The 25,177-nt window shown below is 44.3% G+C and overlaps 2 protein-coding genes across 10 annotated transcripts in view; one reads left to right on the top strand and one right to left on the bottom strand.

The window, feature by feature from the left end:
- The window catches only part of LOC137616381 (alanine--glyoxylate aminotransferase 2, mitochondrial), a 150,922-nt gene extending 139,428 nt beyond the window's left edge, over positions 1 to 11,494 (top strand). For both annotated transcript variants that reach the window (XM_068346070.1, XM_068346071.1), the window contains exon 11: positions 11,284 to 11,494. In XM_068346070.1, the coding sequence (XP_068202171.1) occupies positions 11,284 to 11,379 (96 nt within the window). In that variant the 3' untranslated portion in view covers positions 11,380 to 11,494. The remainder of the gene's footprint in view (positions 1 to 11,283) is intronic.
- Positions 1 to 25,177, bottom strand: part of LOC137616382 (RNA-binding region-containing protein 3-like) — a 370,102-nt gene that overhangs the window by 38,852 nt on the left and 306,073 nt on the right. For all 8 annotated transcript variants that reach the window (XM_068346072.1, XM_068346074.1, XM_068346078.1 and 5 more), the window contains one exon: positions 11,667 to 11,879. In XM_068346072.1, the coding sequence (XP_068202173.1) occupies positions 11,720 to 11,879 (160 nt within the window). In that variant the 3' untranslated portion in view covers positions 11,667 to 11,719. The remainder of the gene's footprint in view (positions 1 to 11,666; positions 11,880 to 25,177) is intronic.

The raw sequence follows: 25,177 nt of genomic DNA on the forward strand, positions 1-25,177 counted from the left end.
GAACCTAAACTTCCTTTGGGGAAGTGTCGCTAGGGATCCACCCACGAGCACGATACGTGTGGGCTTTTGCCGTAACCTCAGCATTCCGCGAAACCACTCAGCTGATTGATGGAAGAGAAAACCCACCTTCGAACGTTTACCTTAAGGGAAGAAACTCAAGGCGGGAGTCATTTTGGCACTGTGACATTGAAATTTGTACATAATACTTCAGCCAATTTTAGTCTCCCTAAGTTGAATAGTTTTTTTATTATTGTTTTTTTTTCTTGTTTTTTTTTTGGACTTTTTCTCCTATTTTCAAAATCTATCTCATCCCTTATTTATGAATCAATTTTAAAAATCTAAAAACCAACATAGTGCTTATAGTATATACAATACAAAAAAAGTACATATTTTCAAATTTTCTTATGTTTTTTTGTTCTATCTCGTAAAAAAAATGTAAAAAAAAAAAAAAAAAAATTTCAAATTTGTTTCCAATTATTTTTTTTTGGGGGGGCGATAGGAAAAATCTTGTCATTTTTTCTATTTCTACAATCATCCAGAATTATAATACTTTTTTAATTTAAAAGATTAGTCCATAAATAAGGAAGTAGTTAGCAATTTTATAACGAAAAATACTATTTTGAGAAATAACAGTTTAAAGTTTTGATGTACTCACATTTGTTGGTAAAGCTGATCTGGAAAGTGTACAAGGCTCCTGGTCCCCTCTTTTATAAAAAGATATTATCCCCTCTTTTAGACATGGTTATTTTTCTATTGTTGCAAGAGGGGGGGGGGGGGGGTTTCATAGTATGCCAGTCTATTCATTGTTGCCAGGTTTAGTACCCTAACTGGCTCCTGGCTGATATGCATCTCCTCTGCTTGCATATACTTTCGTTTTCTTTTTCGGTGGAGCAATAGATATGCTCTTTCTTCTTTTTTCTTTTAGTGTCAGAGTTTTTAGACATTGCTTTGTTGCATCTTTCATTACTGGGATTAATGAGTCAGCAATGTATCCTACATTGTGCTCAATTGCTGCAATATGGTAGGCAAAAGGGGCAGTATCTTTTCCATGATATCTTACTTTTGGGCACTTGGCCCATACTTTACTGTTGAAAGCCTCGTTCATATTTTGAGTACGGCCCTTCCTGCATCTGCTTAAGATATCATCTGCATATGACTCTTTCATTGAAACATCTTAGTGTCTTTTTTGATAAGCAAATTATTTCATCATCATTTTGTTCACTTTGTTTCATCATACTCTGTTCTTTTTCGCTCATGTATTCTTTCATGAGTTCACCTCGCCGTTCAGCTCCAGCACAAACAGCTGGTGTGGAGCACGTGTCACTAACAACACAAACACTTGTTGCATCATCATTCATATCACTAATATTATCAGAGCAAATTGTATCATCTTCATCATCTGATAGCACTAATGATAAGTCCTCCTCAATATCATCAAATAAGCCCACGGTTTGACTTATATTCGTAGGAATCCTGTAAAACATATTTGTAGGAAAACTAGTTTTTATCATTTCACAAACACGTGGAGACAAGGTCACAGAAGAGAGTACCACGTTTTCCTCCTCTATATGGTTCTTTCTTTTGTTTTCCTCAAGTTTCTGTCTCCTCTTTTCATTTAAATTCTGCATGTTTTTAGCAGACACTAAACGCAAGTTAGACCACTTTAGTTGCCAAAAACTAGCAAAAAACACTATATAAACAGACGTTAGCTGATCGAGACTGAGAGCACATGTGTGGACACACCAACTCACTATATTGATCGGGTAAGCACTGCCTTGTAGAGTCAAAAGTGAAAGTGAAAGTGTGTGCTTTCACGTAGAAAGGAAAATATATCGTACTGTAAAAAGCAAAATACAATCCAATATCAAAGAAATCAATTGCAAAATAACTAGGTCGCTGGATGATAGGGCTGTCAGGTAGATTCTTGGGTTAGCATATGCATGCACAAAACTGCAATTTTTACCTACTAAAATACTCCAGATTGCTTTCATCTTTCGTCTGGCAACAGTACACACCTCGAGGCTAAAGGAAAGCGGTAAAACTAAAATTCGTGATTTTGACCCAAAAATCGAGTTTCTTCCCTTAAAGGTGGCACTTTCAAGCCTTTGGACACTCTCGATAAGCATTATAGTGCTAGCACAACAAATGACCTAACTGTCAGCTGTCATGAGACACATGACAGTTCTCTCCTCAAGCCTTATTATTCTCGACTTTATTTGCTAGAAGGAACTCTAAGGTAAATAATGATATTGATCAGACTTGAAGCCTGCCTTTGTTTTTCACGTATTTCAAGTAAGTGTGCCTCATTTCCTTAGTATTTGAAAATATACAAAAAAAGGCTTTTTGTTATGAAACACTTGGATGTTCATACCTCCTTATCCCTGGTGAAAATTCCCTTTTCAGATTTCAACGAGCAGCCTTTCCTCTTTATGAGCTGGCTACTCTGTTCTCTGGTGGGTCTCTGATTGCTTACTATTCCTTATAGGAATTGTATCTGGAAAGGGTATAACTCTCACTTCACAGGGACTTAACTCCTGACGAGATTCAAAAGTTTGGCCTTGCCTCTTTATGAGATGGCTACACTGCCCTCTAACGATTCACGTTGATCTCTTACTGTTACTGATAGTAATTAGATCTTCCAGAGAGGAGGGGTTTACCTCTTAAATCATGGAGACTTCCCCCCCCCCCCCCAAGGAAGACTCCCCATATAATTGACTCAGAAGTTTGGATTCGCTCGGGAATAAACAACAAATTTTATAATATTTGTATTTTTCCTAGCTACACAAACCTAAGTCACTTACCAAATTCTTTGACCAGGCGAGTGTTGTGAGGAGACATTGGGAGCAAGCGGATTTGTGCATGCGCTGTGTTTACCCAGCAACAAAGCATAACGTAATCAACCAAATTTTTGATTGGCCGGTCGTAGAAAACATGATTGGTAGTTACCCCATATAAATGCCTCAGGTTTGTATAGCTAAGAAAAATATAAATTATATAAAATTTGTAGTTTTCTACCTTTTCATTACCTTGATCTTTGACCCATTCACTTTCAAAATCTAATTAAATTGTCCTTGGATCATGGCCAAATTTCATAAGATTCAGTCAAATAGTTTGTGCTATGCAAATCACAAACAAACTTACCAATGTTAATAAATAAATACACGCCTATCAAAACATAATCTTTTAGTAAAGGAAATCGTGATATTAATGCATTGCCATTAAAATGGTAATAACTTATATACACCTTCATGAAAGACTTAAAGACCAATCTAGATATAAAAGGGATTTTGACGAAGGAAAAATCTATTTCTGGGGAGAGACCTGTGGCGCCCGGTGAAAAGGGTCCTTCTTATACACTTTTCTGATATAAACCTTCCAATTATACCAGAGAAAGATAAAAGCATGGAATGCAGAGGTTACTACCCTCGTGCGAGCACCTTGTGGGTGTCGTGTATAAAGCAGAGGCGCGTGAAAACCACTATTCACAGGCTGTCTTCCATTTAGCTAATTCCTTCGTCAAAGGGATGGGCTGATACAGAGGCACCAGCTACGCTACTAGAACCATGCCACCGACGCCCCGACGCGAGCGCCATCTGAACAACATCCTTCTCTATTGGACATGATGGCTTGGAAAGGAAAGGGTGGGATCGTACAAAATAATAGGGAAGGGTTTCACCGGGCGCCACAGGTCTCTCCCCAGAAATAGATTTTTCCTTCGTCAAAATCCCTTTTCTGGGTCGACCTGTGGCGGCCGGTGAAAATGTACCAGAGAATGCCTTCCAAGCCCAATAATAACTAGTAACCTAATGCGGGGAGAGAAAAAACACCATGTAAGGAAAACCATATATTTTATTAAGGTAAGTAAGCATAAATCATAAACTAGCCACAGGACATAGTAAGCGTAAGGCTAAACAAACATGATAACAGGGAAGCCTCCGAGTATCAGAGCACAATATGCAACAAAACTGACATGGCTAAGAATAACCCAACACTAAAGTTACGGTAAACACAATAATAGTTACAACCATACTAGCTAAACATGTAATAAACTTGGGGCTAACGAACCACCAAGGAGAGCGGCGTCGTGGTGCGAGTGGCGGGTAGGAGGGAGAAGAAAAGAGATAGATGAAAGGAAGAACAAGAGATCACTGGGGAGCGATAAGGCTCCCAGCTGCAACCGTTGGGTATTTAAGGGCCTGTAAGTTCTTTAGATAGTGGCGTTTGAAGACCATAGGAGATTTCCAACCCGTGTACTTTTTAAGGTCATCAAAATCCATATATTGGAAATAATTGATGGAGGTAGCTACTGACCGGATATCATGAGCATGGGGAAATGATCCCGGATTAGCTTGTTTAATGAAGTATAGGATCTGTTGCCTAATGCCTTGAATGGAAATAGTACCTCCTTGTTCTCTGATAAACAAGGGGCCAGACGAGCGGGTGGCAGTTCTAGCTAAAAAGGTCCTGAGAGTAGTGACTGGACATAGAGAAGTATCTTGGAGAAGAGGAATAATCTTCCAAGGGGACCACCTATTTTGGGGGTCCTCATTTTTAGCTAGGAAAGCTTGTCTGGAGAAAGAAGTACTTCACCTGAAGGGAGGAAATCTATGTTTTCTGAGTTTCGTGAGAGAGCTGCTAGTTCTGAGATTCTAGCACCCGAGGCCAAAGCTGTTAGAAATAAAGTCTTCCTAAGAAGAGTGATATAGGAGCAGGATTCGTTGTCCGTGTCTGAGGCAAGTTTGAGGACATCATTCAGAGACCAAGAGACCTTTTGTGGGCGAACCGAAGGTCGAAGCCTAGCACATGCTTTTGGAATAGATGAGAAATAAGAATCTGCCACGTTAATGTTAAACCCAACAAGGAAGACCTTCTTCAAAGCTGACTTAATGGTGGTTATAGTGCTAGCTGCTAGGCCTTTGTCAAATATGGACCTAAAGAAGGAGATGGCTAAATTAGGAGTCATAAAAGTATGGTCTGAATTCTTTAAGAAATCTGCTAGTTTCCTAACTGCCGAATCATATTGGCGAATCGTAGAGTCCCTTTTGTCTGATTCTATAAAGAGGACATTTTCCGGGTCGATGTTCGCATCCTTACGAGCCGCAAACTTCATGAAATCCACAAAGTTAGGGTTTTGGCTATCCTTGAGGAATCTGACACAGTCCGAGTTTGGACCACTTGGGTCAGTTTGGGGAATGGGATCCGGAAGGGACGGACTTTCAACTCGAGGAGGAGAGGAAACCAACTGCTCTTTGGCCAGTGAGGTGCTACTAAAGCCACTGCCCCTTGGAAGGAGCGTAGTTTGTGTAAGACTTTCAGTAGAAGATTCACTGGAGGGAATAAGTAGATCTTCTTCCAATGGTTCCAATCCAGGGTTAATGCATCCATGGCATAAGCCTGAGGGTCCAGGTTCGGGGTCACATAACAGGGGAGTTTGTGATTGAGTTGGGTCGCGAATAGAACTACCTGGAGGCCCGGAACCAGCCTGAGTATCCACCGGAAAGAATTTATGTCTAGGGACCATTCTGATTCCAGTGGTTTTGTCCTGGATAGTGAGTCCGCTATCACGTTCTGGACTCCTGCTAGGTGAGTTGCTGACAGGAACCAGTTTTTGTCTGCTGCCAAGGCGAAGATAGTGACCAGGATCTGATTCAGGTTGGGTGACTTGGATCCTCCTCTGTTGATGCAGTGTACTACTGCTGTGCTGTCTGAGACCACTCTGATGTGGGTCGACCTCGGAGGAGAGATTCTCTTCAGGGTCAAGAACACTGCCATGGCTTCGAGAACATTGATATGGAACTGTTTCATGGCGGGTGACCAAGAGCCTTGAAACATCTGATGTTGGGAGTAACCCCCCCATCCACTCAGAGACGCGTCTGTATGAATTGTCACTTGTGGAGAGGGGAACTGTAGAGGAACCGAGTTGGAGAGGTTCCTCCGTTCGGACCATGGTCGTAGTCTCATTTTTAAGACGGGATCTTCGAGATCTTGTCTCTCAAAGGTATTGTAGCTCTCTTTCTCCAAACTCGATTGATGTCTTTGAGTTTGGCTTTTAATAGGAGATCGGTTACTGAGGCAAATTGGAGCAGGCCGAGGATTCGTTCTAGAGCCCTTCTGGACACCTGTTTGTGTTTGAGAAAGTTCCTGACCTTGGAAGCTATCTCCCTTACCTTCTTGGGAGGAAGGGAGAGCCTGTGCTTTGAAAGGTCCCACCGGATGCCTAACCATTCGAAGTGGCTTGATGGTTGTAGGCGAGACTTTTGGAGATTAACTTGGAATCCCAGTTTGCCAAGAAATTGAATGACCTTTGTCGTAGCTCTGTTGCATTCCTGGTTCGACTGAGCCCAAATGAGCCAATCGTCCAGATAGGCTATGATCTGTATCCCTTGGTTCCTGAGTTGTTCGAGCACTGTCTCTCCCAGTTTTGTGAATATCCTAGGAGCAATGCTGAGACCGAAGGGCATGACTTTGAATGCAAAGGCTTTCTTGCCGAGACGGAAGCCTAGGTAAGGAGAGAAGTTTCGAGCTACCGGCACATGATAATAGGCGTCGGTAAGATCGATAGAGGTGGTGACGGCCCCACAGGGAAGTAAGGTCCGTACCTGAGAGATAGTCAGCATACGGAACTTGTCGCAGAGAATGTAAGAGTTTAGCTTTGACAAGTCCAGAACTAGTCTCAACGCCGACGAGTCTTTCTTTGGAACTGTAAACAAGCGGCCTTGGAATTTCAGGGATCGAACCCGTTTGATCGCTTTCTTCTTGAGTAACTCTGTGGTGTACTCTTTCAGGATGGGAGTGGGTCTCTGGCAGAAGGTCACTGGTGGAGGTGGAGATCCCTGTGACCATTTCCAACCTAAGCCTTTGGATATTATGCTGTGAGCCCATGGACTGAAGGTCCAATGGTCTCGAAAGTGATAAAGTCTCCCTCCTACCGGGAACACATCATTGCGAGGGAGTGAACCTAGGTCCCTTCCCTCCACAAGCACCCCTTGCTTTAGGTCCGCCTCGCTGGCGGAACTGTCCTCTACCTCTGTAGCTTCCTTTCTGGTGTCCACGAAAGGAACCAGAGGATTCGTAGCTAGGGTTGTATGCGGGAGAGGACATCCAAGTGGGGTTGGGCTGTGCACCTGGGGGAGCAGTGAGGTAGACTACCTGCTGAGGGGGAGCCAGTTGTTAAGTCGAAGCAGAGGAAGACTGTGTCGACGTGTGGGGAACTGACGATTGATGGTAGTGGCCCCGGTTCGTCTTGTAAGGAATAAATCTCTGCTTCTTCTTGAAGAACGTTTGCTTCTGGGATTCGATCTTCCTTTTGGTCGAGAGGCCCCACCTTACTTGCAAATTTTGGTTTGCCCTCGCAGCATCCTGAAGAACCTTATCAACTTCGTTCTGAGGGAATAGGTTCTTACCCCAGCAGGAGGACGCTATCAGCCTGTTCGGTTCATGTCTGATGGAAGCCTCAGACAGGACGAACTTCCTGCAGCTAACCCGAGCCGACCAGAAGTCGTGGAGGTCCACTTGGTAGGACAGAAGCAGGTTCTTTGTGAAAACCCTGAACAAGGTTTCCGTGGGGGTAAACAGAGGCTAGGGACTCTATGGAGGTGATGGAGTGGAGGGACCTAGCTACCCTATTACGGGTCTCGAACTCAGTTTTGAGAAGACTCTCTTATAATCTGGGGAGCTTCTCAGAAAAAAGAGTAGAGGCGAAGTCTGGGTCTAGCTTCCCCACTGTGAAACTGTGAAGGTAGAAGACGCGACGTCCCAGGTTGCAGAGGTATTAGGAATGAGCAATGAGGTGGGGTCCGTCTCCTTGAGAGCCGGCATGGTAGAGCCTTCCTTGATGGCCTGTATTGTCAGCTCTGTGACTTTGTCTATGAGCGGTAAAGAGATGGACGATGCCGTCGTAAAAATAGTGAAGGCACCTTTGTGTGGGGTGAGCTTGGAGTTATTACACCCCCACTCTGATAGAGTTCTGGCCCAGATAGCTTGGGCCTGCTCTTTCGGAAATATCACCGTTTCCTTCGGTACCTTGTCCATTCGAACCAATGCATGCTCCTTTAGGCGTGCGAAGCCATTGAATGGGATTTCTAGCCCCGGGGGGTAGAATTCTAGGTCCTCTAGAGGGCGGGTGCCTATGCCCTCTGGAGTTAGGGAACCATCTAAGTATGGGGCATGCAAGGCAAACCGCCAAGGGTTGTTTTTATCGAAGGGAGGTAGCTTCGATGCGTCTGGGGCTGAAGGAGGCGGAATCTGGGTTCCGGAGCGGATCAGAGTAGCCACCATATCTTTAAGCTCTGTCATAGCCCCAGACTATTGTTGAATTTGCTCCTTGACTATATCCCTGATCAAGTCGACGGGGAAGGAGGGTGCCTGAGAGCCCCCCGTTGATGGTGCCTTGGACTTGACGGACTTGGACTTCTTAGAAGTCACGGTTTTATGGGGAGCAATAGGAACATCAGGAGCAGTCGAGGGTCCGGGGACCGGTGACGTCGATACTGGCAAAGCTGAAGACTTATAAGTACGTAGTGGCTTCACCTTGGGTCGTACGGGGACAGGGGGATCCCGAGGAGAAGCCGTAGGCTTATCAAAGCCGAGAAAGGAAGAGGTAGAAGAAGGAGTAAGAGAGAAAAAGGTTTCCACCAACTCGACACCACTCACCTGCTCGTCCATGGGTTCCACGTCTAGATCTAGATCTGCCACGTCCACCGGTAAAAGGGGTTCATCTTCCGCGGAAATGGTTGCTCTGACTTCTTCAATTAAAGGGGCAACTACTTCCGGAGTGACTGCTGCCGTTGTCGAGCCTGGGAAGAGACGGGAGGCCATGTCTCCATCGAGGAGATAGGGTGCGCCAGACGGGGGATTCCTGCCGAAGCCTGACACCCAAGGACAAAGAGCAGCCCTTGCTGACCGAAGAGACTCATCATCGGCCTGAAAGAGGTGAGGTGATTAGTGATGAAGGAGAAGGATCGTTCTCCGAAATATACCATGTATATATAATTAAGGGACAAATTAATGTATCTCCCAAAGATAAACAAGGAACAAAACGAAAACCTACTTACATCATCATTCAGGAGTATGGAGGACATCTCGTAACAAAGTGTGCACGATTCCAGGAACCAGATCATATATGGGGCTTGTCCAGGCTCCCGAATAAAGGAAGGCAGCACAGCGGACCTTCTGTAAAAGAAAGGAGACATAAGTCTGGATGTTCCTTGAGACTCTAGTAAGGGAATAAGATCTACTAACAGAGCCTAGATATAATGAAGTATGTGTGCTTAGGGGGGTTCAGTGATTGAGAGCCGGAGCTCCATATTAAAATACGTTAAATATAAATGTTTCCTGCACCGGAGTGTGCCGGAGCAATGGAAATGGGTCCGTACCACTATAAATATTATTAAAATAAGAATAAATAATCTAATGAAATCTGCCGAACCTCTGACAGGGTCGGGGATCCAGTGACAGGCCCGTAATAAATAAATTATAAAACACAAGCAGTAGCTAAAGGCTAAGGCTAATATTATTGTTAAGCGTATTGGTGATCTCCGGTGAAGCTGAAGGTCCGGTGAAAGGTCCTGAATAATTCCATTGTGATTAATAATGAATATATGTGTGGATATGGCCGTGGCCGGAGACCGGGTGCAAGGGCCACCGAAGGATGAGGCCCTTCCAGAGGGTTGTATCTAAACAATATATAACTATAGTTCCAAGCTCATTGAGTATCCCTCATGGCGGAGTAGAACTCAAGGCGGAGTGGATGAATGTTCAGATCCTACTCCCAAGCCGTAACGGGGAGAGGACGGAACTACGAGGAGAACAGGGGGGGTCTTAATGACGGCCCAAAACAATAACTCACACAATAACGGGACCTATTAAATAACGCTATCTATCTCAATAGTAACCACAAACTAAAATAACTCGTAAGATATCATATACCCGTAGAGGAAGAGGGGGGAGGGAGAACTCGAACGTACAAAACGGAAAACGGGAAATCCACTTCTCATACCCGAGGTTAAGAAAGAAAACGAGAGAAAGGGTAACTCGTGACTGGCTACAGAAAACGAGAACTCCAAGCTCTCGCTCTCGTGGTTACACTATAAGAACCTAATTAAGCACACAATAATATGATATAAGTAAAACAATAAAATTGTAACGTCAAATACAAGACTATGAACGAAGAATAACATCTGCTATAACCAAAATTAAAAGGATATAGTCCACTGACGAACGCCTCGCAGGGCAGGTACTAAACTATAATAAAGCCAGAACGCTATTCTTGTTCGCAGACTGGACTTGCTAGCAAAAAGTACCATAGGAAATAATAATAATAATAATAATAATGGTTCAAAAAGGCGTAAGGCCAGTGACTTAACCAAGAACCTAACTGACAGAGCACCAAATGGGCAAGACTAACATGAATTCCCAGCGAGACAAAGCAAAACAACAATGGCTGCCGACACCGCGGAAGGCCAAGCCGGTCGAAATAAAAACACACTATACTGGGAAGAGGACAACTGCCCGGTACTACAAAAAGCTGTCAAAACAAACTATGGTACTTGACATTGGAATGGGTGAAGTTGGAGCTTCGGTCATGACGAAATAAATCCACGAAAGGTGAAAACACCGAGAGCAGAAAAATTCTACAAACACGCTAGCAAGTCCAAAGCAGAAGGATGTTGTTCAGATGGCGCTCGCGTCGGGGCGTCTGTGGCGTGGTTCTAGTAGCGTAGCTGGTGCCTCTGTATCGGCCCATCCCTTTGACGAAGGAATTAGCTAAATGGAAGACAGCCTGTGAATAGTGGTTTTCACGCGTCTCTGCTTTATACACGACACCCACAAGGTGCTCGCGCGAGGGTAGTAACCTCTGCATTCCATGCTTTTATCTTTCTCTGGTATAATTGGAAGGTTTATATCAGAAAAGTGTATAAGAAGGACCCTTTTCACCGGCCGCCACAGGTCGACCCAGAAAAGTAATTGTGAATACATATACTGAGTATGGAAACTTAATAAACTCAAAAGGAAGGGTTCGTGACCAAATTAAAACTCCAAAAATCAGATGAATACCGAAGTAAAGGAAACAGAGGCTAGGTTTTAAGCATACAGTAATTTGTATTCCCCCAAAATGGCAAATTTTTCAGTTAATTGTGACCATGATTTATTCTGACCTACTACATTTTATAATATCTTACACTCAATGTAGTTGTCTGTCGAATGTATAGTCTAGGTTGAGTTTTAAATCATGCACTTAAACGGAAAAAAAAATTATTTTATTGCCATTTGTATATTTTTCAGGTTTTCAGGATTAAACCACCCATGTGCATAACAAAGGAAGATGTTGACTTCACTATAAATGTTCTTAGAAATGTGCTGCATAAAGTAAATCATTGATGCTGTAGGACAATACCAACTTGGTCTTTTGTCATAAATTGATTTGTCTTGATTTTAAAACAATGTCAGAGCTGTAATAGTTATTATGTAATATATATTGAACTATGTGTATAATTTGAAATCTTAGTTTAAAAGTTTAACATTATCAATAAAAATTTTAATTTCCAAAATAAAGAAAAAGACTAAATCCCAGTGTTTGTTTTCCCATTATATATAAAACAAAAATACGGTATACAGTATATAACTTACCATGCCCATATGCTCCAGAAAACAAATAAATTACATACCTTAAGTTAATTTGGAGATTAGCAAATTCTCAAGTTACAGGTAATCTTGGGTTCTAAGTAGCTTTTACTTTGCCAAAAGCAACGACCATTGGCTTATCATTAAGAATATAACCATTTGTGTCACTAAGAGCTTCGGTTGCTGCCTCAACAGATGGAAATGTAACAAAAGCCTGACCCTTCATCCGGCCTTCTTTCATTAGTCTAATGGTGAACCTGTCAATTTAAATTAGTAGATTTTTCATTCAAGTTTTTATTATACTTTTAAAGGCAATTTTTTAAACTGTATAAAGAATAATTTGCATAAATAAGCTCATTATTGTTATATAATCACTAGTTCTCCGTATCATTAACTACTGCTCAAAGATACGTGGTACGATGACCAATCAACAGCTTGAACGTGTAGAGAAACTCAAAAACTTTGCTGTTAGGTAGCTTTGGAGAGAGAAAGGAAATTCAATCACGTAACACCTTTTCTTCAAGAACATGAATGGTTAAGAATTGGATACAATATATTACGATATTTGCGTTCTCTCACATAAGATCTGTCACAATTTACTCCCTGACAGGCTATTTACCTTTCCCCATCTGGGGAATACTATTACCAGAAATATGCTATAATCTAATGATCTTTTGTCCCTAAAACGAAAACAGATATAAGAGTAAGGGCTATCAATATAAAGGGACCTATCATATGGAATAATCTGCCCATCATATTAAATGAATCTGCAACCTTGAAAATGTTCCAAGTTAAACAGATACCTAGTAGAAAAATAAGAACGAAAATAAAAGATTTTTATAAATCATCGTCAGTACTTTTAATTCCTTAAACTGAGGTATAAATTATGTATTATAAGTCTTAATGATCTCAAAAGTGGGGTTTTAAAACAATAAGTTGAAACTTTTTATAACTAACTACTTTTATGCAATAACAATGTACTTAACGGATTTGAAGCAAAGCGAAAAATCTATTTTTGGGTGAGATGGCCATATTGTCCTGATGGAAGCTTCCTATAGACAGCTTTCTAAGGGATATTTGGCTACAGTGATACTCCCAGAGAATTTACCATAGGTCTCCAGAATTCTAACTCCTGGTGCGAGTATCCTTAAAATTTTTCTTAAGGATATCGCATAATATCAGGGGACGGATATCTTGATACGACACATGGCAATCTTCAACCCGAATAGCGTTTTCGCTTTGAGGGGGAAGAGTGGCGAAATTGAAGGGGAGCCATTATCAAGGTTACCCTTCCTCCCCTACTATTACAAGGCTCCAAGATTGCGCTCATTCCTTGTAGCATTGAGCATGGTGCTACAGATATAGTAGTTTCGGGAGGGATTATTACCTAAGCCTTTACTTAGAAAAGGAGGGTGGGTCCATCAGGACGACATGGCCATCTCACCCGAAAATAGATTTTTCACTTTGCTTCAAAATCCGTTTTTTGGGCTCAAGCCATGTCGTCCTGATGGAAGTTTACCAAGTAATGTATCTGTGGGTTTGTATAAGTGCCTCAACCTTGGGTCAGCTTCTATATGGTCATCCAGACCACTGAAAGATATGACAATACCGTTATACGTAATTACCACTAATCATGGAACAATGTTAGGGCTTCCTGCCCCCGGCAGGGAAGTGTCTTACTAGACGATAGAAGCTCAAGGTTTGTATTCATGTAGGAACAAATATAAGTATCAACCAGATCTTTTGTTCCTATACATCAGTAACCTAAGTATGAGTTTTACTTAGGAAAATGAGTAAAAGAACTCTGGCAAAGTTTTATTTTAGCTACTTGTGGGGCGAAATAAGACGCAATTACACTTTAATCCATAATTAAATGGAACAACAGGTGTAATATAGTATGTAAAGAAATTATACATTCAACATATATAGACAATTGTTTTTCTACCTGAAAAGGAAGAAAAGGATTAAATGCCACTCACAACAGATTAAAAAATTATTAAGATAATTTTACTGTAAATGTTGAATACTATCAACACTGTATACAAGTGTATACACATGGCACTAGTGTCATTGGTATAATTCTGCACCTAGAAAAGAACAGTCCTAGTGTCACCAGGGTGACACTCAATGAAAGGATATTGCACTGGAAGGTGTCAACAACTTTCTACCCGAATTGAAGAGTCCCAATCAATTCACTGTTCTTCGCAGCACTAGACGACAGGTTTCACCACACTACCTGCCGCCACCACAAAATGTTTGAGTTCGTGCACTTGCTTCGCATAATGTTTGTAAAACACTCTGGAGGACTTCCAACCAGTGTATAAGCGAAGACGCTCAAAGTCCATTTACTGAAAGAAATTCAGTAAGGAAGCAATTTTTCTCGGATCATGACCTGCGGGTGTACTATCAGGATCCGCTTTGCGAATGAAGTAGGTGAGCTTCGCCCTCAGTTGTTTTAGGGATAAGTTCGATCCTGAGGTTTCGCCTTTGAAGAGCTGTCCTCCCCTGAAGTCTGAAGTTCTTCAAAGATAGACCTTTAGACACTCTACTGGACATAGAGAGACATCCTCCTTCAGAGGGCAGATTCTCCAGGGACCCCACCTTTTGGTGGGTAGCTCGTGTTTGGCGAGTAAAGTAGGATCATGAAAGAGATTCAGTTCTTCCGCTTCCGTGAACTGAATATGGACCTCGTCTCTTAATAGGGCTACTATTTCACTAACTCTAGCCCCTGAGGCTATAGCGAACAGGAAAATCACTTTTTGTGTTAGATCCTTAAGAGAACAATCTTCATTGTTCAAGGCTGAAGCATAGTTTAAGACTTTGTCCAGAGACCATGAAATGGGCTCCGGAGGGGCTGCAGGTTTAAGTCTAGCGCATGCCTTCGGAATCTTTTTGAAGATTTTGTTCGCCAGGTCCACCTGGAAGGAGTATAGAAGAGGTCTAGTCAAGGCTGACTTACACGTAGTTATCGTGGTGGCAGCCAAGCCTTGCTGGTGAAGGTGGATGAAGAAGGACAGGCAGAAGTCTATTGAGATTTCTTTCGGCTTGCTTTTACGAAAGCAACCCACTTTTTCCAAGACGATTCGTATTGTCTTCTGGTTGACTTTGACTTGTATTCTTCTAGGAAGTCTTTACTGCCTTTGGAAATCCCAAATCTTTTCTTTACTGCCAAGGCGAGAAAATCATGAGATGAAGGTTTTGGGTTCTCTGTGATGAAGCGAAGACAGTCGACTTCTGAACCAGTTGAGATAGAGCTGGGTTCGGTAGAGGGACCAGCCTCAGCTTCAGTTCCATCACCAGAGGGAACCAATTGCTCTTGGGCCACTTGGGGGCCACTAGTGCTGCAGTTCCCTTGAAGGATCTCAGCTTTTTGAGGACCTTCAGCAGGAGATTGGGTGGAGGGAACAGGTATATCCGGGTCCATTTGCTCCAATCGAAGGACATGGCGTCCGTCGCCTCCGCAACAGGGTCCTCGCATGGGACTACATATCGAGGTAGTTTCTTGTTGTCGCTCGTCACGAAGAGGTCGATCTGCAGTTCTGGGACTTTTTCCAAGATGAAGGAGAATGAGTCTGCGTCTAGGGACCATTCTGACTCTATCGGCTTTAGCCTGGATAGAGCGTCCGCCGTCACATTGCGGAACCCTTGTAGGTGAGCTGCCGATAAGTGCCATCTCTTCTTTTTCGCTAAACGAAAGATGGCTAACACCACATGGTTGATATGGGGCGATCTCGAGCCTTGTCGGTTTAGACATCTCACTATCACTTCGCTGTCCAAGACCACCCTGATGTGGGCTGATCTGTGAGGGGATAGTTTCTTCAGCGTCAAGAGGACTGCCATGGCCTCCAGAATATTGATGTGAAAAGTCTTGAACAGAGATGACCAAGTCACTTGGACTTTCCTTTGATAGGGGTGACCTCCCCATCCTTCCATCGAGGCATCCGTGTGGATGGTCACCGATAGAGGAGGTGGTTGTAAGGGAACGGTCCTCGTTAGGCTCTTGACCTTCGACCACGGCTTGAGAAGTGATCATAGTAAGGTCGGTACTGGTCTTTGTAGATCTCTTCGAGCGTTTGATGCGTATCTTCTCCAGACTCCTGACGCATCTTTTAGCTGTGCTCTTAGCACTGGGTCTGTTACTGCTGGAAACTAGAGAGAGCCCAGTATTCTTTCCTGTTGGCGTCTTGAGATCCTGTCGGATTTCAGTAGTCTCCTGACAGAACCCGCAATCTCTCTCCTCTTCTTCGGTGGAATGGAGAGGCGGTGTGACTTCAAGTTCCAATGAATTCCCAGCCATTGAAACTCCTGAGCTGGAGAGAGGCGAGATTTCTTGAAGTTGATCTTGAATCCCAGATGTTCCAGGAACTGGATCACTTTCTTGGATGCTTACAGACAAGCAGTCTTGGATGCTGCCCACACCAGCCAGTCATCAAGGTACGCTGCCACCTGAACGCCTTTTAGGCGTAGTTGTTGTACGACTGCGTCCGCAAGTTTCGTGAAGATCCTTGGGGCTATGTTTGGTCCGAAGGGCATGGCTCTGAAGACATACTTTGTCTTCTGTAGCTTGAATCTTAGGTAGGAGGAGAGGGGGCGGCTGACTGGGAGGTGCTAGTAAGCATCTGCCATGTCTATTGAGACTGTGTATGCCCCTTTTGGTAACAGGGTCCTTATGTGTTGAAAGGTTAACATCCTGAACTTGTTGTTCTCAATGAATTTGTTGAGTGGCGTTAAGTCCAAAATGACTCTTGAGTTTGTCCGAGTCCTTCTTGGGAACACAAAACAGCCTTCCCTGGAATTTGATGGACTTTGCTTTCCTTATAACCTTTTTGCTCAAGAGTTCTAAGGTATATTCTTCCAGTAAGGGGGTGGAGTGTTGGAAGAATTGAGGAAATGAAGGTGGAGACCTGTTCCATTTCCATCCTAGTCCATTTTTTATTAGGCTGTGGGCCCAGGGATCAAAGGTCCAACAATCCCGAAAGTGTTTGAGCCTCCCTCCTTCCTGTAGCATCTCATTGCTTGGGAGGTCCGTAGGGATTGCCACCGTGACCGCGTCCTCCCCTGCCTCGTGAGGGGTGTCTTGAGGAGCCCCGTCTAGAACCTCTTCCTTTCGGACGAAAGGTAGTGGTTTGCCTCTCAAACCCTGGGTTGAAAGCAGGTGACTGGGCAACCCGCTGTTGAGGCACCACTTGGAAGGTGGTCTGTGGCTGAGCGACCACTTGAGGCATCGCGGTCATGGTGACCGTGGGATGTTGCTGAGGAGGCCGAGAAGGTAGTCTTAGCTTCTTTGTCTTCCGTTTTAGTTGGGGACCAGCATCTGGGGAAGACTTCCTCTTTGAGGAGATGCCCCACTTTTGGAGAAGGTTCCTATTCTCCGTGGCGGCTTTCTCAACTACCTCTTGGACCGCTTCTTTTGGGAAGAGGTCCTTACCCCAGATGCTGGAAGAAATCAGCTTCCTGGGTTCGTGTTTCACCGTTGCAGCAGCAGACACGAACTCCCTACAGGCTCTCCTAGCCTTCATGAAGGCGTACAGGTCCTTTACGAGAGTGGCCATATGCATCTTGGCCAGGACCGTGAGCATGTCTGGGGTGCTGTTGTGGCCTGCATACATCTCTATGCAGTTATGGAAGGACAGGGAGGCAGCTAGCCTCTCCTTTGTCTCTTGCTCCCTTCGCAAGAGAAAGTCCAACAGCTTAGGGAGGTTCTCGCTGAACTGCTGTCCGGCGATATCTGCATCTAGCTTTCCTACTGAGAAGGTTAGGTGGAACTCTCTTCCATCCCTTCTCATCCATGGGCAGGGCTAAAGACAGAGGCCTACACTCCTCTAGTGTAGGGTATGGTTTGCCTGCCTCAACTGCCTTGGCAACAATCTGGAATGCCTTCGACATAAAGGGGAAGGCTCTTGAAGCAGGAGCAAGAAAGGTAGGGTGTTTCTTGCTCAATGCAGAAACTCGCGAGTTGGTATAACCTGCCTTCTTCAGGCTACTCGTCAAGAGAGCCTGTGCTTTGTCGTGGTCGAATACCATGACTTCCTTCAGTTCCGTCTCTTCTTTTGACGCTGGTTCATTCTTCAATCGAATGATGCACTCCGGGTAGGCGTTAAAGTTCGGCCAGAACTGAATGTCATCCAGGGGGACGGCTCCCATCTTCTCCGAGATGTAGAGCTTGCCGTTGGTAATAGGCATGAACTCTGCATACCTCCAGGGATTGGTCTCAGAGCAGGATGGCAGGTCTTGAATTTTGGGTCGCTTGTAAGACCCTCGGGAGGCGGCGGTCCGAGTCGCTTCACGGAGCTCTCTAGTGATCTTTGCTTCCCTTTCTTCGCTCTTCTTGCGAAGATTCTCCATTAGGGCAGTAATATGGGCCAAAACTGCCTGACCCATGGCGTCCAATGGAGGGGTAGGGGCCGAAGACGTAGATGGTGTCAGTTCTGCTGTCGGCACAGGCGGAAATGGTTCCTCCACTTCTGACGAATCTTCATCTTCATCTCCTGGACGAAGGGTAGACTTTTCCTCAGGATCGTCCAGAAGGAGATCCTTGTCTGTGTCCGTGGACACTTAGGACATCCTTTCCTCCTGGTGGATGTCCATGCCTTGCATCGCTTCACTGACTTTCGACTCAACTGCAATCTGGACGCAGGGAGACCCGGGTCGTGCCTGGGGCACGACGGCATCAGTACCAGTTTTAGGGAACAGCAAGCTACGCATCCTGTCATTTGGAAGGTACGGTCCCGGAGAGTTCTTCTGGAACCCTCGTACCCATTTGCGAAGCTTCTCACGTGCTGCGTCCCTCGACTCCGCTGACTTGGGGTCGCCGAAACCCTCGGCCACCAATGCCGAGCAGACGTTGCAGTCCTTGGGGGTCCCAATACCGAGAGGTTTCGGTGTAACAACGCAGGCGGCATGAGACCTGCCATGGTGTGACTGCAAAAGTTCCTACTAGGGAAGCTAAGCTTCCTATGCCTACAACTGTAAGCCGGCAGGGGAGTGACTACTCACCCGGCAGCCAAGCCGTTGGCATAAAGACTGAATACTCTGAGTTACTGTCGTAAAACCAAGCCAGGATACTCACCGGCAAGGGGGAGAAGACAGAAAACACTGGCCTAGTCAAGCCGGAGAGTACTACTCTATGGCAAGACCAAGATAGGGTTGTCGCTTAATGGCGGCACTCAGAGGGAAGGAGGGTTTACCCTTAAATTTCCGAAGGAGACGAGTATCGAATTATATAATTAATTCTAGGAGATATACTATCTCCTGTTGAATTGATAAAGCGATACGCAAGGGTAAACGGGGATAATGTATGAAAGTATACTAAAGTGCATAGGCTTGGATAGCCAAGAGTAGGGCGAGATCTCGGCTACCTATATCACCGAGACTCTAATGTATATGATCGGCACATTTAAGAAGATGAAAATTATTTGCATGATCTTATCTTCACTAGTATAATTTTGCCTAAATAGCTATAATTCATTAAAGCTAAATACCGGGAATGTCGTTCTGCTGACTAAATAAAGCAAGCATGACGAACGATAGCGTCCAAAATGGCGCCTCCTGTGACCAGCTATGCTCCAATAAACACGTTAAATTTATGCTAATTTCATTGTGAGAAGGGAGCTAAAAATTATACACAATAAAGATTAAATACTCAACTTTCCAGAGGCAGAAGAGGCTGGAGAATGCATAATAAATCCTCGAAAATAGTGATCTAGAACACTAGATAAGCAGGGAGAAACACTGTGCAAACGCACTACTGAAATAGGAATGAGCGCCATCTTGGAGCCCTGTAATAGTAGGGGAGGAAGGGTAACCTAATACTCAACTTTCCAGAGGCAGAAGAGGCTGGAGAATGCATAATAAATCCTCGAAAATAGTGATCTAGAACACTAGATAAGCAGGGAGAAACACTGTGCAAACGCACTACTGAAATAGGAATGAGCGCCATCTTGGAGCCCTGTAATAGTAGGGGAGGAAGGGTAACCTTGATAACGGCTCCCCTTCAATTTCGCCACTCTTCCCCCTCAAAGCGAAAAAGCTATTCGGGGTGAAGATTACCATGTGTCGTATCAAGATATACGTCCCCTGATAGTATGCAATATCCTTAAGAAAAATTTTAAGGATACTCGCGCCAGGAGTTAGAATTCTGGAGACCTATGGTCAATTCTCTGGGAGTATCACTGTAGCCAAATATCCCTTAGAAAGCTGTCTATAGGAAGCTTCCATCAGGACGACATGGCTTGAGCCCAAAAAAATGACAAATTTTAAATTAATTTGTATTTTTTCTAAAAATACAAACCTTTAGCTAGCCATAAGACTTTTAGAAAGGTGTAACTCCCTCACCGCTAGTTAGCAGGGGATAGGAGGGTAGCCGGCTAGGACGCTCACATACACACCAGTGTTGTGTTGTTACTTTTGATTGCAGACGAGACTTATCGGGGAACAGGTGATGGCGGGCCAAATTTGTATAAAGAGCTCAAGGTTTGTATCATTTGGTAAAATACAAATTACTTTCATATTTGTCATTTGTTCCGACACAAAATATAAACCCTTTTGCTCTTTATTAGGGATAACTTGGCTATTAGGAGGGTGGAAGTCCAAACCAGCTTTTTACCCGAGGTTTTCCCATACGTGTTCCGCACATAGCAAGGAAAAACACCTAGCTAAATTCTGTACAACGCAAGGTGTGATTGTGCGATAATAGCAATGTGATTAGTCTAGGTAAGAATTCTCAGAAACGTATGAATCTTTGAGTCAACAATAGACATTACCCAATCCCACTTCGCCAGGGGGTATGAGGAGGCAACAAGTATTATTTCTATACTAGGTTACACAAGGAAAATGGTTCTACCTGCAGACAGGTGAGGCCAGCTTGCTGAGGACCGTAGGTGCTATTCCTCAAGAAAGAGGAAGATAAAAGAAAGTAAGAGCCAGTCATTCTTGGCAGTCATCCCAGACTAATCCTGGGTAACCTCTGCCCTTAACTATCTGCTATATTGTGCAAAACCCATAGGAAAAATACAAATTATTTTTACATTTATTACTTATTTTAATTTTTATTGTTTAGGTTGTATTTGTAATTTTTTTACTGTTTAATTTATTTATCTTCCATCCCTCACTCAAAATTTTTCTTTTTATTATAGTGATGGTGCCCTGTATCCAGCAGGGAACATATGTTGAAATTTAGCTACTTATGCTTGGAAATTGGGACACTAACCAGGTTTCTTGGTGTTGGCCGTTTAGTGTCATTTCTCTTGCCCGAGGTCCGCAGAAAAAAGAAATACAGAAGGGTTTGTTGACCCAGGACACTGCAAAAACAGTAAGTGGACCTTTCAGTAAAAAGTAGAGTACTGTATTTGAAGGCATGTGTATCAAAAGGCAGTAACCTATGTGACTCTGGTATTGTAGTTATTTTGTACAATTGCTTTCTATTTAGTGTGATGTACAGTAGGCTAGGACATGGCAAAAGACCCTCGAAGGCAAAAAAATCATTGTTTGCCGTTAGCCTATTACTTGCCAGACTTAGTTTGAGCCACGGTGCAAATTAGTGGAGAAAGGGAACGACAGTGCTCGTCAACTGAAGACAACACGGAGCCGTCAATTAAACAGAAGCAAGATGTTGGAACATCAGCCAAAAAAGGACAGAAAGAAGAAACAAGTTCAGGATAAGGAAGCCTACAGAAAAGATGCAAATAATTTCTTGGATGAGTTCTTGGTGAAAAGAACATTAACAGTTTTCAAGTCAACAGATGCTCATTGTTCTTTGGCCCGCAGCCCCATTAAAAGCAGGATTCAGAATCATTCGCATTGTTTATTCTATTATAGGATAACCGGTTGTAACTGCATTTTAATGCTGTCCAGTAGCTTGCATTTTCATATTCTGTAGGTTATCAACAGCAACTGCAGTTCTAGCTGGGTCCCCTTGACCAGTATAAAATCAAGGGGTCGTGCCCAGTTCACCTTTGATTGTTTACTTTTTTCCCAGATTTCTGGGTATTCCATTGTTTTATCTTTTTTTGTAGTGAACATTGGAGTATGGTTGTCATTCAGACTCTAGGCAGTCTGCGTGCTACATCTGGCCACAGTCCGCAAACCACTAGAACGTGTCCATCAAGGAGCCAGAGATATTTAAACCACCTGTTGTGCAGCCACCACAGAGTCCATGGAGAACATCTCCATGTTTCTATGGGTCACGTCTTGCAGGACGTGGGGGTTGAAGGTAGTTTGACGCTTCCACATAACCGCTTAAAGGACCTGTGTAACAGAGTAGTTTCTCTTGAACACAAGGGACGTGCTTATGCCCCTAACATCATGAGCTCTGGGTCGTCTAGTCAGAGCAGGATCGGGATTCAATGCCAAGTCTATGACTTAGCGAATCCAAGTAGAGATGGTGTTCTTGGTGATCCTCCTCTTGACCTACCCCGTGCTGATGAAGAGGCCAGAGAATTCTATATCAATCAATCGATTAGGAGCAAGCTGTTGTTGTTCTCTTGAGATAGTACCTCAAACTCTTCACTGGGCAAAGTAACAGTTGATCTGGATCATCGGTTACGTTACGAAGACTCCCAATCTGGAATGACCCGAATTTAGGATTCACTACTCCCGGATTTTGAGTCTTGGCGATAAACTCAGGGAATGAGCTGAGCGTTACCTCCCTCCATCCCCTTGAGTGGGAGATGTCGTAGGAAAGACAGTGAAGTTCGCTAACTCTCTTGGCCGAAGCCAAGGAGAGTAGGAAAAAAGTCTTCAAAGTAAGGTGGTGATCTGCTACCTGCTGTAATGATTCATAAGCACCTTTGAGGGACCAAACAGCATCAATGACCTTAGATGTCAGGATCCCACAAAACTCTTGATCAATCAATCAATCAATCAATCAGGGACTGAAGGACGCGAACTACATCCCAAGAGGGTGGTCTATCTTCCGACTGAGGGCAGGTAAGCTCGAAACTTCGTATGAGGAAAGACAATACCAACGAAGAAGAAATATTAACTCCATTCAGTTTAAAGGCAAGACTCAAGGCTGAACGGTAGTCTTTCATAGACGAGACTGATAAGAGCTATTCCTCCCAAAGATATAAGATAAACTCCGCTATTGCTGGAATAGTGGCATCCAGGGGAGAAATGCCCCTTTCACAACACCAACCACAGAAGACAGTCTACTTGGCCTGGTAGACTGAAGTCAAAGATCTACGCAGGTATCCAGACATTCTTTTTGCAACTAGTTGGGAAAAGCCTTTCTGAGAGAGGAAATGCTGGAGAGTTTCCAGGCATAAAGTTGCCGGGAAGCTACTGCTTTGTGAAAGATGTTTACATGTGGATATTTGAGTAGATCGTGTCGTGGAGGGAGTTCTTTTGGGACCTCCGTCAAGGAGATGAAGAAGGTCTGGGAACCATTTGCAATAATGCCATACCGGAACTATGTGAATCATTGACAAGTTCGCGGAAGATCTGGTCTTGTTGAGTACTCTTCTCATCAGACGGAATGGAGGAAAGGCGTAAATGTCAATGTTGTCCCACCACTACCGGACTGCATCTTGCCACAGAGCCTGAGGATCCGGTACTGAGGAGTTGTAAAGCGGGAGCCTGTTGTTCTGCGACGAAGCGAACAGATCCACTGTCAGGGAACCCCTCAAAATCAGGACTTTGTTGGCTACTAGATAATTCAAAGGCCACTCGGAGCCCAATATCTAAGTCGCTCTGCTCAGATTATCCGCGAGTACATTCCACTTGCCTGGAATGAAGCAGCTGATAGGGGCACCGAGTTGTCTTCTGCCCATCTTAGCATCTTCACTGCTAGATGGCATAGGGCTGCTTTACATAATCATGGTGTTGTTGCTCATCAACACCACAGAGTGACCCACCAGGAACCGCTGGAACTGCTGGAGGGCTAGAAAGGCTGCCCTAATCTATAAGAGATTTACAGTATGTGCTGGTACCTTTCGGACTCGGACCATAGCCCAGAGGCCGTGTGGCCCCACCCTTCTTTTGATGTATCTGAATAGAGCAATCCGGGGAGGGACAAGAAGGCCAACCCCTCAGCGGAAATTCTCGTCTGTCACCCTCCACATCAGGTCCGTGTGCTGCTCGGGTCCCATGGGGGCCAACATATCCAGGGAGTCATCATGATGAACCTACCTGGAGTTTAGCCACCACTGAAGAGATCAAATTCGGAGGCTGCCGTTGACCACTAGACGGGCCAGGACGTAACCACAACTGGGATAGGAGGGCATCTTGGAGGAAAGGGCTTAGCACCTTCCTCAGCCTCTGGATTCTGTCTTCTGATGGGAAAACTTTCTGCAGGTTAGTATCGATCATCAGTCTCAGGTATACCAGTCTTTGAGAGGGAAGCAGGGATGACTTCTATAGATTCACCACAATCCCCAGAGCTTGGCAAATTGTGAGGAGTCTGTTTTGGTCCCGGAGAAAGGTTGCCATCAAGTGTGCTAGGATCAGCCAATCGTCGAGTTATCTTGGGAGACTGATGCCGATCCTGTGGGCCCATGTTGAACATAGGCCGAAAACTCTTGTGAAGGCTTGAGGAAGTGTCGAAAGACCGAAGCACAGCACCTTGAACTGGTATTGCCAGTTGTTGTGGATAATCCTTGGATACTCCCTAAAGACAGATGGACTGGGATATGGAAGTATTTGTCCTTGAGATCCAGTGTACACATGAAGTCCTGTAGTCATACCCCTTATCTGACAGTGTCTGCCATCTCTATGCTAAACAGTGTTTGTCGAACAAACGTGTTCAGAGCGGAGAGATCGATGATGGGTCTCCAGCCTCCAGACACTTTTATCACAAAAAAAGAGTTGACAGAAGATGCCTGGGGACCCGTCGAGGACCTCCTTGAGAGCACCCTTCTCCAACATGATCTGGACTTCGGCCTGAAGGGCCAGCTCTTTTGCAAATCCCTTCGCATAGGAGCTCGATGCATCTGGATCCCGAGTCAGTGAAGGGAGAGATTGAGTGAACAGGATGCGATATCCTGAACGAATCACAGAGACTGTCTAGGGCTTGGCCCCGTGCTAAAACCAACATTGTCAGTGGTGTTGTAGGCTTCCCCCCTCTGGTGGGCTAGTGGGAGGATCAACCATCCTAGTGGGAGTGGCTTCGGCCACTACCTCTTCTACCTTTTCCTCCCAGGGTGTACTTAGATCCCCTCTGGTCTCTGGCAGGAAAGGGCTTTTTCAACACATTCTTTGAGGATCCTGCTGTCCTATTTGTCTGTGGCCTGGTTGTCTGTGGATTCTTCAGAGGGGGCACTGTTACGTAGGACCACGATGTCATGACCCTAGTTGAACTTCCTCCAACGTTCTGCCGCCTGCTCGACGTCTTCCAACCTGAAAAAAGAGGGGCCGTCTAGCATAGAATTCCTTAGCTTAGTCACTTCTGCCTTGAGGACTTGTCAATGGATCTTTTCAATTATCGAGTCCCTTCTTTTGAGTATTACATTTGCCCACAGGTTGACAACCTGGTGGGAGAGACACTTAATGGTCCGGGTCCCCAACAAAAGAAAGGTTTCCATTGACTTCCTTGTGAAGCCCTTGGACCAATCTTTGGTCC

This window comes from Palaemon carinicauda, chromosome 22 (genome assembly GCF_036898095.1).
Source record: "Palaemon carinicauda isolate YSFRI2023 chromosome 22, ASM3689809v2, whole genome shotgun sequence".
Taxonomy (NCBI): domain Eukaryota; kingdom Metazoa; phylum Arthropoda; class Malacostraca; order Decapoda; family Palaemonidae; genus Palaemon; species Palaemon carinicauda.